General features: G+C 38.4%; 1 protein-coding gene across 1 annotated transcript in view; it reads left to right on the top strand.

Moving 5' to 3' along the window:
- Window positions 1–8,568: 8,568 nt before the first annotated feature.
- NDUFS4 (NADH:ubiquinone oxidoreductase subunit S4) overlaps window positions 8,569–18,463 on the top strand; it is a 47,812-nt gene continuing 37,917 nt past the window's right edge. Inside the window, exon 1 of the mRNA XM_054287544.1 lies at window positions 8,569–8,717. Within this exon, the coding sequence (XP_054143519.1) occupies window positions 8,632–8,717 (86 nt within the window). The 5' untranslated portion in view covers window positions 8,569–8,631. The remainder of the gene's footprint in view (window positions 8,718–18,463) is intronic.

Raw genomic sequence — 18,463 nt, 5'->3', positions numbered from 1 at the left:
TTCTGAAAGTTGTATTTTTTTTTTTTGCAGTTGTTTCCTTGTGTTTTGAAGGGGTTTTTTAGGTCATTGGAATTAGAGGCCTCAATTCAGTGAAGTATATTAGCACATTCCAAGTTTCTTTAGGGCTATGAATAGCTCAATTGAATGCATGAAGGACTCTATATAATATCAATGTCAAAAACAGATCTTGATTTTAAACATATATGAGGCAATATTACAAAGTATTTTACATTAATATCTGTTAAAATGCATTTGGTTTTCAACATGGTAATATAAAAAAGTTAATATAAATTAGGAATACTGAATAAATATTGAATAACCAAATACGAGGCTAAAGGACTTCCTTCAAATTGTTTGCTGTCAGATACTACTTAAACAGTTGTTACACATATCAACTAAAATAATCTTTGTGAACAGATATAATTTTTTTGCCATTTCTAAGAATCATCTGAATTAGAAATATAAGACATAAGATGAAATTTGAAAATTTTGCTAATGTCTTAATATTTTTTCTGGGAGCCTTTGTTATCATTCAGAATGCCAGTGGTCCTCTCTAGACCACAGAGATTCAATGGAAAACCTTTATTATTATGTCCATTTTGTTCATAAATGTACTCTTTTATTTCATCTTGCACTCTCTTTTCAGAACAACTACCCTCCTCTTCAAAAAGGAAAACCCTAATAGCACTTTCCTCCAGTGAATTCCAGTAAAAGGAGGCAAGCAATAATAGTATGGATTAACAGGCATTAAAATGAAACCATATGGAAACATGGGCAGAGGATTTGAGCAGGAAAAGTACTGTTTAAAAATTAATCTTTATGTCTTAAAAAGGATTGTTAGGAGCATTGCAAAAGTTCTGAAAACTCTTAATTCAATGCTGCTACAAAACCTGTGTTATGAAAAAGTAAAACAATGTTTATGTTGTGAGACTGGCTCCTCTTAGAACGACAGGCTGGGAAATACACTTTGTGACCTAAATCTAAACTAACAAAAGACCCTGAAGAACACTTATTGTATCTGTCATTTAAGTCACAATTTCTGTGATCGCTGACACGTACATGTGAACAGGGAATTTATTACCTTCCTATAATACTACTACTCTTTATCTTTTTATGAGGAAAATAGAAAATGAGGAAGAGTCTCCACTGTGTGACATGGTAAATAAAGTAAAAAGAAAGAAATATGAGAGCTACAGTAGTATTTAGCCTGTTATTTCAGATGGGGAGAATATTTAACTTAAATCATAATTTTTAAATATTTAAAATTACAGCTTTCTGTCTGCTTTTCACAGCCCTTCATTGATATAAAATGGAAAATACATGAAAAAAGAAGTCTGAAAGAAGGGGAGCTTTAATGATACTTCCCAAACTGACATGAAGACTACAGAGGCACAAGAGGGATTACAAATCTTTTTGGTGAACTGTCTCTCCTTTACACTTGTTTCTGCTTTCCTCATGGAATAGGATAATCTCTCCAAAATGAATTTTTAAAAAATAATTACTCAAAGGAAGAAAATTGCTAGTGTAAGAGTTAGAGGCCAGAAAAAGCATGGGAAGAAAGGTAAGGAAAGTGATAATTAATAAATTGATACCATAAGAAAAGAACTAGTAAGAGGTAAATTCACAAGCCAATTAATCTACTAAATGCTTAACTGTGTCAGTGGAGAGCAGGAAGAAAAAAAGTAATGATCATACCGTTTTCATGAAAGAGCCTTGCTTTAAGAACAAATGGATGAGTTTGAGCTCTCCAATTAAATCTTGACATGTTATTATCTGACTCAAAAGGCACAAGTATGACTGATTTTGCCATCCAGATTAGTTAAAGCTAAACTCAACAGGGACACTGAATTGAGTTGAAAAGACCTATTTGTGTATAACAGTCTCTGTTTCAGATGAAATATGAATTTATTTCCGTGGGTTTTCCTTGTGTTGAATACAACTGGTTTTGGTGAAAACATTCAAAAGCCTCTTTTTTCAAAGCAGCTGGAGCTATTCAGTATCTACCTGTAGTTGATTCCATTCAATAAATAGGCAAGTTGAAGGGAGAGACTATCTGCAGTGATCAAATTTCTCACAGAGCGGTGGTACTTTTAACAGTACTCTTGCAAAAAAGTGAGTATAAAATGAATTCATGCATCCAAATGACGATCAGATCAGTAAGAGAATAGCTTTAAATTACCCAGAGTAAAGGAAAGAAAATGAAGTCACAAATTAGATTAAAAATGTTGGTTTCAATACAATTCTGTACCTTTAAATAAATTAATAATTAACAAAGTAAAATTCCTCATAATTTATTTTCCTAAATTTTCAAATGCAGGTATTTATTTAGTTTACTTATGATTCCCATTTTTATAAAGAATCAAAATCTTTTACATATAAATCTTATAGATATAAGGGATATACGAAATATAGAATGTATATTAATAGATACAAAACTAGATATAGCTCTATAGTATATATTAATAGAATATATATCTCATAGATATAAATAAATTATTACTTTTCACCAATATATCAAGAAACATTTCCTAATTTTGCATGAAAGAGAAACAGAGCTCAGAAAAATGGGACTTCTGCTCCACTCTACATATTATTATAAAATATAGTGTTTCCAGCAATATTACAGAACAGAGATTTAAAATTCTTTTATTCCACATTAACCAGTTTAAGTCAGGGGTTTTTTTATACTAATACCATGTAGTATTTCAGAAAGCCTCTAAAATCTCATCATCTGAACTCAGGGTTCTATGCAAAATGTCAGGTAAAAACTTCTATAACACTTAGCAACAGAGAAATCTTTCTTGCAGCATGGACTACAAGGACAAGGGAAGTCATACTATGTCAAGATTGGAGGAAATAATTTCCTGAAGACTGAATTTTCCAGGAACCTCACAAAAAGCTAAGAAGGAAGAATGACTATCATTATCAGCGAAAGAATGTCTGATCTGGACAACTAAAAGGACTAGAATCTTTAACAACTGTCTTACTTTTATTATTCTAAGACTCTTCCACTAACAAATACCACCATACCTAGGATCTTTCCAAAATCATATGAGAAGGCAGATGGCTATAAAAATTCAAAGACTGAAATCTGTTTTACCTCCAGTTAAAGAAAAAAAAAAAAAGAAAAAAAAAAGAAAAGAAAGAAGACATAGAAATTACCCTACAGATGTTAATAATTGTCTGGGGTGGGAGTCGGGGAATGGGAAGGCTGGCTTCTAAGTAAACAATGCAAAAAAAGACAAAGAGGTCCCTGCTGATGTACAACAATAAAAGCAGTTTTCTCAGCAGTGTCAGCTTAGCAAGCCTGAGGGTCTGTATTTTAAACCCCAGTGGCCTGACGTCACTCACCCTGATGGTGTGTGTGAAGGAAGCTATCTCTCTGCAATGACCGACCTGAAAAGTGTTTTCAAAGCCCAGTGGGCCAATGTCACTCACACCGAGGGTGGATGGTGGGATCTCTCAGGGTGGCAGCCTGGGGGAAGTGAGCTGCAACACCAGCAGCCGACCATCACTCACTCTGATGGCAGGGGGTCAGCTGGGATTCTTTGGTGGCCTCCCGGGCAATAGTTAAAAAGAAGATTTTGGTTCACATGTCAATGTCTAACTTGAAAGCAGCAAGTATAAAAAGTGATTTTTTTTTTCTTTTCTCTTTTTTTTTTTTTTTTAAATTGTGTTTCACTAGTGGCAGCAGTGCAGCCAGGAAGGGGAGTTTCTCTGCAAGGACGTCTGATTGCATGTGAAGCTTACAATGGGGCTGGCTCTGCCTGGTTTTAATTTTTTTCTCCTGTATGAGCTGAGATATTTTATTCCCCCATACCAAAGGGGGAGAAAAATTAAATCCAGACAGCTCCAACTGCACTTTACATCTCATATGCAATCAAACAGACTTCGAGAATACCATCAGCTTTTTTACCAACCTGCCTGCCATATAGAGAATGTAAATAAATACTAAAATCCCAAAACATCATGTTTTATGCTAACTCATCTTGTAATGCAGAAACTGATATTTGGGACAAATTCTGCCATTAAATTTACCCTGACACCTAAAGCGTTGTAAGGTTTGCAGAGGATTACATAGGAATAGTCTCTGTCCCACTGCAAATACTTAAAAAACCCTACAAGCATAAGTGCAGCTGATATTTCATCAGCAAAGTAAATTATTTGGGACAGAATGAAGCCAAAAGAGAGAGAAAGCTCTTTACAAAGATAAAATTTTCAAAATAAAATTCTAAAACAAAAACATAGTATTTTAAAAACTAAACCCTAGTCCTATGAAAGTAAATTAATTATTTATTCTGTGTTAAACTGTCATGCTTAGTTGTCAGAAGGGTAGAATCTAGAGATATCCAACACTGAAATCATAGCTTCTGTATGTAAAATCAACGCAACCTACAAATAAAATGGAACGGGGAATTCATGCAGCTCTAGACAATATAATCAGCTTTCTTGCATTTTGGATCCCTTTTCCACCAGTTCTTTGCCCCATTAGACTGTCAAGATTGAGACTGATGCTTTTGTTTCCTACATAGTTCCTCTCTGCCACCCAGTAGAAAACAAACTAATCCAAAGCAACAATACATTAAGGAATAGCTCAAGAGTTGTGCTGATCACTGCTAACTGTAGTTTACTTGAGACTGTGAAATTATTTCTACCAGAACTGGTTTGTTTGGGCATGAAGTAAGGCTGTGCAACCTCAGCCTAGCAGAAAAAATACTAAAAAGTTAAATTTTGCTCCCCGATTTTCACATTGTATGCAGCTCACATATGTGAAGAAAAACATGACTCTAACTCTCACAGTTAAGCTAATAAGCTTTCTCATAGAGTGAGACAATAGGAACTGTGAGCATACTGTACAGCACAATAAGTGCTGGCACATGAACTGTTTCAGTCTTGAGGGACAGTGCTTCACAGTATATCAGTGACAGAAGATTAGCTTGCAGCCAGATTTATGAATGAAAAGTTTAAGCCTTTGTGAAAGTACTGACTTCAAGTGATAGTTCTGCAGTCACCTCAAAAAAATTGCACTGAACTATTTTGAGGAACATGGCATTTAACACTCCATTTTCTAAGACTGCTATGCACAAAAATTCACTAGTTTAACCTAAGACATGATGATTAAAAAAGGTGTTGTATTATATGTCTGAATACATTTACACAAATTTAAGCCAATCAGATAAAATAGTACACATTTAACCTGTGTAGGAGTATCTTATAGGTCTGCTTATAAACCTGGGCTAGTAGTGGGAGACAGAAAAATTCATGTCTCTCCCTTTCTCAGGCACCAGACTGCAAGGGACTGTTGGTGCATATTAATTTCACAGTAAACTGTGCTTGGAATTGCCACAAATGCTGTTTCTGGACAGCTATAGTTATTTGTTTTGAAATAGTCTCTCACCATTTTGTGACTACTATACAGAAATACTTCATCAACAACTGCTATGGTTACATTTAAATTAGTAAATAAACAGTCTAAGGATCCTTTTGTACCCCTGATGCAGCTCAGCTTACATGGCACAGCTCACACCCGTGGAGCTAAACTCTTTCTCCTCTTCTCCCCTACTCAAAAAAAACAACCCAAAACCCAGAAAGGCCTCATCCACACGGCTTATTAGGAACAGTCCCAGGCCCATGCTCATTCCCAGACTGTGCTCAGACATTGTTTGGGATGGTGCTAATTAGTCAGGGTCAAAACGGTTCCAGGGGCTGTGCAAGCAATTAGCAGCACGTTCACTTGCACACATGCTCAAGCCCATCAGTTGTGATCTAACACAGGACCATCCTGTCCCTGCAGCTGCCAAAAGCAGCTCCTGAATTTGGCACCCTCCTTTGGCAGATTCAGTTCATAACGTGGCAACTTAAAGTTCCAGCTGCCATGTGCTACCTCTGTCCTTTCCCCAGCCAGAGGAGAGGCAGCAGGGAGGGCAGGAGTCTGAAGAACTGGGTTACAAGAAACACAGGAGCCTTCACACAGTGCCCAAACCACTGGCTTCCTCCCTGGCAGGAAGAGAGGACACAAAGCTGGATCTGCCCAAAAGATCTTCAGCTGAGCTATGATAATCTGTCAGCTGATAGACAGACCCAGACAATTTACCTCAGTTCACAATGGAGCCCTCAAAGGCAACTGACTTCACCAAACCACTGGTGAATTTATTAACAGCTATAAAATCTTCCCCAGCTTACAAGAATGACAGAACACTCTTCCTGGCTGAAGCACCATAAGAGAAAAAAGTTTGGATTAGATGAAGTAAATCTGAGTTGGTGTGAATGCTGCCATCATTCATGCACTGGACAAAGACTTTGGAAGAGAGAAAAACTTACAAATTTTGTGAGACGTAGATATTCTTGCTATGCTTCTCTGCAAGTGACTGAAGCTTTGATGTGAGAGACATGCATTATTAGGCTGATAACTAGTACAGCTGTGAAAAAAACATCTCAAATAAATGTGAGAAGCAGTTTTTCAAGCCTTTCCTTCAAACACATTGGACAAAAACTGCTAGGTTCAGGAGTTTGGGGTTTTCCCACCTGCATTAAACAAAAGACTCCAGTTCACTATGTCAATGACCTGTTCCAATTCATCATTACTACAAAATTACTCCTGTTATCTGTCTTTCTACATCTGACTTTGAACATACTCACTAACAATTGAAAAAATAATTTTAAGTACTCACGTCTGTAAACCCACCAAATTTATAAATTGCTGTTGTTACTGTGTCTCTCTATTGGGCTGCCAGACAGGTTTTTTGCTTTACTCCTTTTTCTGCAGCATTGTTTCTGTTTTAAAAGGGAGAAAACAGCATACACTTTACATAAAACAAAAATATTTGATGGGAAGAAAGAATAGAAAATTACGCACTTTACAGTGGAAAGTTTGGATGACTTGTAACCGCCTAATACAAAGACTGAAATAATGGCTCTAGGTCTGACATTTCATTAGGACTATATAGTGTATGGGTGTTGCTCTGAAAATTAATGTTCTGTTGATTTGATACTGCAGAAGACATTTGCTGAAAGTTTGTTTAGCTTATCATTTGAACTATTTTTCAGTCTTCCTTCATTTAGAGCAAGAAAATGTTGAATTTACTCACTTGTGCAGAATTTTTGTACCTGACCCTGTCAAACTCTGCTGTCAAAATCAAGCACAAGGCTTGCTTCTCCTGGAGCAAAGCAGAAACAATTAGTCAAAACCAACATCCCCTTCTGTACATTCTGTACAAATTTATTAGCTCTTTTTTTTTTTTTTTATTCTAAATACTTTCTCTTTTTAAAGTAAGATTGAAGCTGAAACGTCATTTAAGTTTGTTTTTTTTTTTTTAAAGAGGTCATCAGATTTTTAATACAAAAATAGAGTAATTTCAAGAATACCATCTATTTTCACCATCAGAACCAGAAACTTTTCAGTTCTTCACAATGTTGCAGATCGTCCTCTAACACTGCTTCTGCACCATGTATTTTTGGAAACTTTATGTCATTTGAGCTTTTGGCACCGAACAGAATCATACTTGACTTCTGATTTATAGCCATCTGTCTTCAGCCGCGTACACAGAACCCTCATTATTGTAGGGCATGAGTACTGTTATTTGCTTCCAGTTTACAGTTAATGCATTATAAATTCGACTCCAAGAGACCAGCGGTTGTGGCAGTCTTCCTTGCTATAGGAGGTAAGGCAGGAATTGGTTTAAAAACAGAAAAGAACTCCTGAAAGTGCCACAGTACCATTAGAGGCTTCCTTATCTCAGTGAACTAAGAATGTGAATCCATTTCAGACAGCAAATCTAAGAAATATGCTTTTAGCAGGTGCAAGAAGATGTACCAACACTTTCAAGTCTTTGTACAGAGTGCACCACTTTGTCAGCAAAATATAATGGGAAAGAATGGGGCCAAAATTACCTGATCCCACAGCTTCTGTGCCCAGGACGGAGGGCTCCAGGCACAGGGAACCAGCCAGCCCAGACACCTGCCCTCCCTGGGGCTTGTCCTGCCATCCATAGCCACAGAATCTGCAAGTTAAGGGTTGGAACAGATCTTAAAGATCATCTAGTCCCAATGCCCCTGCCATGGGGCAGGGACACATCTCTGGTTCCATAGTCCAGGTTTCTGAAGGCTTTATATCCAACCCCCCTTTGAACACTGCAAGGATTGGGGAGTCCACAATCTCCCTCGGCAACCTGTTCCAGTAACACGCCACCCTCACAGTAAAGAATTTCCTTCTAATAGAGAACCTAAATTTCCTGTCTTTGAGCTTCTGCCCATAAAGAAGATGGTGTCACAACCAACGCTGCCCGACAATGTTTCTGGGCCAAACATGTAACTGGGAAAAAGGAGGCCTGCACCCCAAACACCCGACTGTCGCCTTCCCGGAGCTCCGGACATCAGTTCTGCTTTCCCACCAGGCCAGCAGCGCCCTTCCCTCCTGCCTCTGCCGAGCCCGCTCTCCACCGCTCCCCATCCCAGCCCCGCTCCCTGCCCTCCCTGCCCGCCCTTTCCACCGCCCCTTCCCGCCCTTCCCACCGCCCCTTCCCGCCGCCTCTTCCCGCCGCCTCGTTCCGCCCTCGCCTTCGCGTTTCCTGTCCGAACGGAGGAGGTTTGGCCCTGCGGCGCCGCCGTCTCCCAGCGGCTGCGTTGAGCATCATGGCGGCGTCTCTCTCAATGTCAGCGGCGCTGAGGGGCCTCGTCGCCAGGAGCGGAGCGGCCGCGGTCCGCCCGCCGCCGCCCAGGTAACGGCACCGCGGGCTCCCCGCCGGCCGCCCGGGGGGCACCGCCGCACCCCGGCGCCCGCGGGGGCCCGAGGAGGCCGTCCGGGCCTGGACCTCCGCCGCTGCCTCCCGGGGAGCTGGGTCGGGGGGGCCGCGTAGGCCTCGACGCGGGTGGGGGGCGGCCAGGCTGGCAGCAGGCGCAGGGCCGGGGCTTCCCTCGTGTCAGTCCGTGCGTGTCCTTGCCTGTCCCTGTGTGCCCGGGCGTGTCCTTGCCTGTTTCCGTCTGTCGGTGCGTGCCCTTGCCCGTCCTTGCTGTCTGCCTCGCCGTGACCGCCCGCCCGATGTCCTTGTCGTGCCCGGAGGTCGAGTTCTGCTCGTCACGGCCTCTCTGCTGGAGAGCGTCACCTCGCCAGCAGTCTTCCCAGAGATTTGCACCCCACTACATTCTTTTCTATCGTGTTGCATTTCCTCGCCATCCCTTTTTCGAAACAATGTTACTTTTTTCAGAGGCTGAATATATCTGTTTTTTCGCCGATTTTCTAAAAATAATACTGGAAATGTCTTTATAATCTTAGGTGGCACTTTGTTATTTTTTTCTTTAATGCAGAGACCTGTGTTAGAAGTCCTGTACGTGACCCAACCACGAGTTGAAGATGCGTGCATGTTGTTACTGTTGTGCATCTCACAGGCACAAGGCTTGTGTCAGTCTAGCCAGGACAAATAATGTAGCTCACTGCCTTTAGTTGTGTTTTGGAGGTTTTGCTCTTTGTGCTCCTTAAGTCTTTAGATATTAACAGATACAGGTTCGCTCTAGTAATTTAATTTTTTTGAATGTCTTGGGGTTTTTGAATATGTGTCTATAAATATGTGTCTGTGCCTATAGAAACGCGCAGAGAAAACTATATGTACATGCAAGAGCAAGAACTATAGCTCTACTGTTTTTGCACATTTTTATCCTCTGACTTTCCTATTAGATACTACTGCCTTGTTCCTCCTAAAATGGCACCTGTTTTATGGTGTTGAAGATTAATTGTCAGTCTCTTAAAAATGCTTTGAAATCTGTGGGTATGAATTTAGGAGTTGCTCTGCAGCAATCCAGAAACTTACTGTTCATGTTCAGCTGTTGCCTTCTGCCCTTCTACTCCTCTGGTATTGACAGAACTATTGCCTGTCCCATGTTGTGAATTGCATCAGTCAAGTAATTACAGCTAAAAATAATTTTGTTTGTTGTAAAGTCTTGCCATGCTATATTTCAAGTAATTATTTCAGAAAAAAAATAGTAGGATGTAGCAGGGCTGGGTATGAGAAGCGTATGGAAATATGAGGTAGGTACAGTTCAGTTGTGATTTCTTCTTTGAAACACTGAGTTAGATTCCTTACTTGCCGCAGAGAGTGAAGAAAAATTAGTGTCCCTTAGCGTTTTCAGTAAGGGGGATGTTGAGGAGAGTGGCCTGAGTGGGACTGAAACTTATGCTTCACATTGTCTAGGACAGTGACCTGATCATAGGTGGGCAAGTTTCTTGAAGAAGAAGGAGGGCATTATGAGTTTCTCCTGAAGTTTTGTACACAGTTTTGTAATCCCTGTTGTTAGAATGAGAAATTTTCTGTGGAATAAGGAAAAGACACTTTAGAAAAAGATTGTTTTGGCAGTATGAGGGAATGCTTAGGACTGTCATTTATTGCATAAGTTTTGCAAAGTAATTATTCCCTGGTGAGGTAGGCACTGAAACTTGAATCTTTTTTCAATTACTGTTGGATATAAAATATCTTTATATGAAAAATATTTCTATGAAATTTTATTCTTAATCAGCCTATATAGTCTCTCTACTTGGGAGTGAGACTCAGGATACATAATTACAGAAAAGCATTTAGGGTTCTATGTTTTAAATTGAAAATGTCTTCCTAGGGCTCATTGTGAGGTGATAAATCAGATAGAAGTAGACAGGAGAAAGTGTATCTCTTTCTTTTTCACTTTGTATTGCTTCTCGTATGCAAGTGTTTGTCTTCCTTTGATACATACCCTATAATCTTTCATGCAGAGCATGTAATTCTTTGTATTTCATCAGAAACCTAGATAAATTTATGTATACAGATAGATGCCTCAAAATTTGCCATTGTACAAGTCTCATTTTTAGTTTTGGTGTCTTACATCTCCTGACCTCACAGAACTGAACATTTACCAAAGATCACTTAAGTTTATTTTCCAGCTGAAGTGATCGGCACCTATCCAAAAGACTACTTCTTGGAGAAGCCAGTAGTTTTCTGCATATCTTGCAATTGGATATATAAATCCTGCAATACTGGTTTCCTTTCAGAAAAGTATTTTGACAGATGCAATTTGGGACAAGTAGTCTCTTTGGAAGTATTTGTCTGATTTTTTAGTGGAGTAATCTCTGTCATTGTAAACCTGTAGAAAGAGTGTGTTATAACCAGTGTGCTAGATGTGTATCTTTAAGTAAATACAGGTGTTACAATTACTAACAATAAAAATTATTGGTGTTCTTAGGAGATGACCTAAGAAGATTCTGGAACTGTCAACTGTGAGGGCATTTGAATGACTCTTATATCACTCCAGCCCTACACTTTTGTTTACTTAGATTCAGAGTAAAGTTGGACTGTTCGGTAAAACTTAATGCAAGTTTCATGTTACTTGCTTAAATAGGTTGTGAGAGTAATATATCTTATTGTTTGGACTGCAGGATTGAATTTTAAGCATTCAAGATGTATCTTTATTTGCAGTGCATTTTTCTGTAGATCTTTGCGTGTGAAACTTCTTATAGTGCTCCAGTTTTCAGAAGTTCAATTAAATTATAATGTGGTCACTTCCCAAGAGAGATTCTGTTCTGATTTCTGTTAGTGATATTTGGTTCTTAGAAATTTTATGACATCATCTAGCACAAATACTGCTTTTATTGGGACATACTTAGGCACTTTAATGTACACATGCCCAAGCTGCCCAATGATTCTAAACTGGTACTGGCTTTTTCCACAATATGGACATAAGTATTCAGTCTGAAATTAAGAGAACATGCAGCAACATTCCTCATATCTTTATGAAGTCCCAAGTGCTTGTTTTAAGTCACTTAAGCAGTGGTTACTGAGTCCCTAGATGATTGAGAAAGTAAAAGTGTCTCCTTTGCCTAAAAACTATTTTGAACCTTTCATGCTGTAAGATCTGCGAAGTTTTCTGGAGGCTTGAAATTATGTTGAACATGCTCTCACTAATTTGACCTAAAAGATTGCAGTGTTTCCTTCCCTTAGAAATATGGACAGTTGAAGCTGGAAAAGAAAACATCAAACAAATTCCTGCTGAACTGGGAATCAGATATTTGTTTCTAAGACACTTCAGAGCATTTTTTTGAGAAGCCCTTTCTGTCACAATATATTTGAGTCAGAATTAATTTCTGTTGCTGTAGAAGAATGTTTTGTGTGTAGGTGTAGTATGGCCACATGCTCTCTGCATTTCATGATAATGAGTTTTTCATGCCACTTTTTAGTGGTTTTTCAAAATGTGTTACCTTCCTCTTGTGATGCTATTGTAAAGACTCTGAGCATGACAGCAAAGGTTTTGCTTGTTCATCATTGTTATGGGTTCAGGAGGATGCCCATGCACAAAAAACTCAGGACGCAGTAGGAATTGCAAAGCAAGTCAATTTTGTTAGTCACTTTTGCATAAATACATACCAAGCCCTGAATGTTTGAGAAGCTGCCGAGTAGGAGGAGATGGAGCGTGGTGCTCAGTCAGGGCAGGTGGGTAGACTGTGCACCTTCAGGACATCCCCTGGATGAAAATGGCGTGCATCATGTCCTCTCCGTCCACCCCAGAACCACCCCTTGTATCACCTCCTCAGGAGTGGCCAGTTCCAGCATCAGCTCACGCAGGGCCAGCGCATGAGATGAGATCATAACAGCCCATGATCACACCTCCATGCCAACAACAGTTTTATTGTGTGTTATTCCCATTTCACGGGATGAATCCCACCAAGTGACTGATACATAGTTTCATTACTGAAGGTTAGTCTTACCAACTAATCATGACTTCTTTTACATTATCCTGTCTTCCCGTACCACAGCAGACAAATATGTCAGGCCTTAGACTTGTCTTCTGTCTCTGACACAATCATAAATGGATATCTGAGGTTATGAAAGTAAAGAATTATGGACACTTGTGTAGTACGAAGCCTATTATTCAATAATTTTCAAAAAATTGAGGAAATCTGGGATGCCATTTATATCTCAGTTTTCAGTTACTGTCTTTATAAGCAGGCTTCCCCCTCAGGAAAAAAAAGGGAGTAGCCATTTTTGTGGCAAAATAAAGGACTTCTAAAACAGAAAAAAACTCCTGTCTTAATTTTTTATCCTGTCCTTCCATGAAAAATAGAGAGAATGCTTACTAACTTAAAGAAATAATAATTCTGCAAGATAATAGCTTACTCTCTTGTGTTATTGTTTGGTTCTTCTTCTTTAATGAAATAATATTGACATTTTTCTTGCATCTCAATACCAAAGCACACGCTAAAATATGGCTTAGTAGACTTTGCGGAGCTAGGTGTGGGTAGAGACCAGCAGAGAGCCGTTTAAAGATGTCCAAAGCCCTGACTGGCTAACAGAAACACTATTTCACCAGTGTTAGTGGTAGCCAGTGTGAAGTTTCTGTCAAGTCTGGAATAAGCAGCATGTTGCAGAAGTTGTATTATTTATTATTTCATCCATCTGTAATACATGTCTGCTGCTTCCTTTGTACCACAAAATATATAAAAGTATGTGTGGTATTGTCAGGCTCAGACACGTCAGAAGCTTTGGTTTTCATTAATAAAAAACATAGTTCTGTATCATTTATCTTTGTTAAAATTACTTCCAGTGACTGATATGATCTACATAGAGAACCTGCAATAAAATTTGAAAACCAGAAGAAAAAGTAGTCTTTTTGCAGTCTTGCCTTAGCTGTATAAGAGATGTTTATAGATCGTTTCATTTTGGTTATTTACCAGGAAAAAAATATGTATTTGGCTTTTAAAATATGTATTTGGCTAGAATTTTACAATTTTATCTTAAATATGTATTGTGGTTGTAATATGTATCAGAGCAAGTACAGTGAGTCTCAGTATCCTACTGAGATTCTTAATAGCACTGGAGTAAACTGAAATCTGGAATAAAATTCCCACAGTTTTTTTTTTTGCTTGTGAGATTGTGATGACATGGAGCATTGGAGAAGACTCAAGGTGAAAGATGTGGAGAGACAAATAGACATAGACAAGGGGAGAAAAATGTGAAATCCACTACATTATTCATACACACAATGAGCATGAGTTTAAAAACAAAACTCCAAGGCATCAGTGAGTGTTGTCTGGTCTTGCAGACACCCTGAAGCCATAGTAGGTATTTCATGTATCTGAAGTGTGTAATTCTTTTAAAAACTATGCCTTTTGACTCTTGTCCACACTGTTCAGATAGTGATTGTGTGGTTAACAGAGGGTCTAGGAGCCGAGTCTTGCCTGTTCACTGTGACTGAAAACAATATCAGTGGTTATTTATTATAGTCATAGGTCCTTTGACAGTGGCTTGTGTCTGGCTCTTATGAAGGACAGCCCTCTTTCCACAACCATTTTGCATGCTTTGATGAAGAGAGGGGGAAATTTCTGATAAGGAGGATGACTTCAGTCCCTTTGCAGTATTTTATGTAGTATCTCAAAGCTGCTAATCCATCAGTACTTGAGCAGTTGCAACAGAAAAATTTACTCAGGTCTGTTGTGTTCATGGGTTTGCACCATTATGAAAATATCTAAGTAGCTATGGTGAACCAGAAGGGTGTCTTAGGTTTCCTGCTTTTGCCTTCTCTGTTTGATGTTATTGGAAGTAGGGTGTAGGAGTGCTCCTTGTTTCTTTTGGAGTGGAAAGAGTAAGCTTTGGAAGGCCCCCATGGAGTAATGAAGATGTTGGATTTAATGAAGCATGAGAGCAGTAGAACGGTGCTGTCAATGTGAACAATTCCATCACAGTGAAAAAGTGAAAAATACCATGTATTGTGTAGTTTGGTGGTTAGCTCACATTCATCTCATTTGAGTTCTTAAAGTGTCTGGGATTCCTGCAATGTTTGTGAAGGTTTGCATATTTTCAGTATTCATCTAGAGGAGGAAGAGGACAGTTAGGAAGATGTGCAAGTAAGAAGGGTAGATAGGAAAAAAAGTTTGGGAGAGCCAAAGTTTGAGAAGGGGGCAAGGAGGAGATGTGTTGTTCTGGAAATGGCTGTTTTTCTAATGTACTTATGGAGAAGTAAGTAGAACTTGCATCATGACAGCAAAATGTTCCTGATAAGGCTTCTTAGATTGTTCTTTCTTATTGACCATATGACTTGGGTGACTTGTATTAATTACATTCAGTTCCTTCAGTTTTGGAATTGGAAACCCAGAGGGGAGGAATAACATTTTTCAGAGAGTAAAGGTTAAACAGAGACAAACAGACAGATGTGTAAGTTATATTTTGTTGAAAGCTAATTAGTAAATAAGCAATGCTCTTCCTTCTCCACTAAAACAAGTGAATGCTCTTCTAATCAGTTTTGTGGCAACTAACTATTGTGGGATCAGAACTGTAGCTTGCTTACATAAAGTCTGGCATACTTTTTTAAAAGTGTTGTTACACGTGATAATAACTTTTTTCAAAAATTTACTGATTTGAGAACCTAATAATCTTCTCTCTACCTAAAATATTTGAAGTGGAGTAGAGTTGGAATTTAACCCTCAAAACTGCACCAAAACAACAAACAAACAAACAAACAAACCCTCAAAAAAGCTTTGTAGGGTCGAGGTGAAATTTGTTGGCAGTAGTATCTTAAAACAGAAGGACATAATACTTTCCTTCAGGGACTAGACAATTTAAAATAGAGTCTAACACTGCATTTGAAAAATGACCCTTTATTTTCAAGAAAATCCCTCAAACATTCTTACAGAAAAGACTTTCATGTTGGTATGTCCTAATACCAAATATTTGATATCTCAAGGTCTGAGAAATGTAATTGTAGAACTTGTTACACTAAGTTGAACCACATTTTTTGTCAAATAAATTAGTCAGTAGTAAGATTATGAAATACCAGATGGATACATGGGGAAAGGGAATAATTATGCCAACTGTCAATGGACAGTGTTTCAAATCTGTGTTACCAAAATAATAAAATTTGCTTTATTGATGTAAGCTTAATATAACATGTTCAACAGATTTAACTCACAGTGGAAAAATACGGCTATTTGGATTTTAAAAATTGCCTTGATTTTGCCTTACTATAGGTTTGAGCATTTTGACTCAATTGACCTTATTGTTGTCCATCTTAGATGAAATAGACTGTTTTAAGAGACTGAAATGCTGAGAGTTTTATAGTTAGCAGGGAAGCGTGAACCTACTCACAACTAGTTTAAAAAAAACCCCAAGTTTAACAACTCCTATTTCATACTAATAATTTCGGTAAATTTGTATGATCCTTAATAGCTAAATGTTTTATATGTTTTACCCATGTTTAGGTTTTCATTCTTATGATAGTACAGTGGCTTTTGCTACGTTTTTAAAAGTCTTTTGGAAGCATTTGATTCTGACCATGTTAAAAAATATACCTCTGAAGTATCTTAAGATTGCATCCTTTTTTGTTTCTAAATAAAGAAATCTCTAAACTAGCAGGAGGTAAGCTGAAGAGTTCACATTTTCTTCTTTATAATGTGTGTTTTCATATTTCCTAAGAAATTAATGGTATTATTTCTGTGTGAGTTTCAAAGGGCAGTTGTTCTCTCTGGCAGTGTAATACTATGTTTAGGTACTATTTGCTTAGCTCTTTCTGGCTGCAGTAGTTTGTGTCTGAATCTTCATTTGACCTATGACGGATGTTGAAGAAGTAAAGTAACTTTTGACTCAACAAGAGAGTCTGTAGGCAGCTCCAGAATGTGTGTGGGCAAACAGTTCTTGCAGCTGCTTATTACTGGGATCTTAACATGAAAGAGTTCATAAACAAGTCTGGTTCCTTTTTTCAAAGTCAGAGTTTAGGTATTTGATACAAATATTTTTAGACTTTTTATGAATGTTTATTTTATATGTGAACACCTCTGGCATTGTCATTTGTGATCAGTCTATTGAAGTAATCTTCTGCTAAATGTTAATGAAGTAATCCACTAAGTGTTAGTGATGCTATTTATATTGAAGTCTTCTGTTGCAGATGAGAGCTGTTGAGTTCTTCATATTTCTTTATAGATTTCAGTAAGTTTTAAGCTAAGATTTTTATGGATATTGCATTTTCAGAAGTTACAATGTACCATCTTTTTGCTGCATTTCAAATGAAGGAAAAAGGCAAAAAGCTCTTCATGCAGTAGCTTTGACCGTTCTGTCACATATTCAAGGAGTATTTGCATCTGCTGTGGTAAGTTATTGGAAGGAAAATTCTGCAAGAGTGGTATATTTTCGTATGCCAGTGTTCGTGCCTACCAGAGAAAGAGACAAATAATCTGCGTTTTATTTGATCTGAGATTCAAGAATGAGGTTTGCTTCGAAAGCACCAGTGTTGCCCTAAGGCTTTTTAAAAGCGTGAGTAACATCAATACTTGCAGTCTCCTTTTAGAGAGAGAGCTAACAGCTGATTAGATAGTAAGAATATGTAAAGTAAGAAAGAATTGTACTAGTGGAGGAGGAGGGGATCAGTGCATGAGGATTGGTGCACAAGTGAACACACAAATAGGGTAGCTGATGAGGTTATTTTTATTTTAAAAGGTGAGTTCTTAAAAATGCTTCTGAAGTGTGCTTACACTAATAAATAATGACAGATGGAAATAAAATTAAATCAGATAATTATGGAAAAACAGAGCAGTCAAGCTTTCTTTGAATGTAGACTTCATTTATGTAGCTTGGCTGTTTCATTATATTTCTCTTGAAGTGCACAATAATTTGTCCATCAGTTTAAAGAATTATTGTTCCAAGATTGCAGATGCTGATGAATATGCAAAAGAAAGGAAGGGGTTTTTTTTTCCTAGCTAGTGCCATTGCTGCTTGCACTTGTGTGTAGAATAGGAGTTAAAGTTTTGGTGTGATAATTTGTTTTTCAAAACTCCTGTGGGAGACACATAGGTTGCAGCCAGCCGTTTGTTTTCATCTCAGGTGTGTATTATAGAAGGCAGTACCCACAACTAAAAGCTTGTGTGGTTAGTATAATTTTAAAACAAGGTAAGATTTAAAATCAGTCATTATAGAGAGAACTGCATAAAAATTAAGTCCTTTGCAATACGAGGCTGAAAACCAAGTGCAGATTAATTGCATAGACTGGAAAAAAACAGTATTGTATTTTATTTGATAGGAATTAATGACAAGCAAAGTGTCGAGGAGCATCAAAGGCTGTCTACTCCAGAAGCTAAGGCAAGCTGGAAAGTGAGGGTGACCCCAGCAGGGACAGTGCCCTTACTGACCAGGGCAAGAGCCAGAACCAGGGCTCGAGGTGGGTGCACCTAATGATGCCGCTTCAGCAAGGGCTGAAGACCCAAAGTTGAGCTTTAAATGGAGCTCCAGGGCCATAGGCAGGGGCTGTTCATGGAGGTCCTGTATGAGGCTGGTCATGGCCATTAAGACCTGCTGGTGCCCTTAGTGTCCTGATGCGTGGTCTGAGAGAGTTTGTCTTCAGACTGTCGATGTTAGAGCACTTGAAAACTCAGACTATGTTCTTGCACGTAAGGTGGCACCATTGTTGTATCTTCTCTGAATATAACTCAGTAGTCAAAAATTTATTGAAGTATCATGGAGATTTT

This window comes from Melozone crissalis, unplaced genomic scaffold, assembly GCF_028551555.1.
Source record: "Melozone crissalis strain CALT ecotype California unplaced genomic scaffold, PUWL_Pcris_2 ptg000005l_1, whole genome shotgun sequence".
In the NCBI taxonomy this organism is placed as follows: Eukaryota; Metazoa; Chordata; class Aves; order Passeriformes; family Passerellidae; genus Melozone; species Melozone crissalis.
Note: the sequence above shows the minus strand (reverse complement) of the source record. Positions and strands in the feature narration are given on the sequence as shown.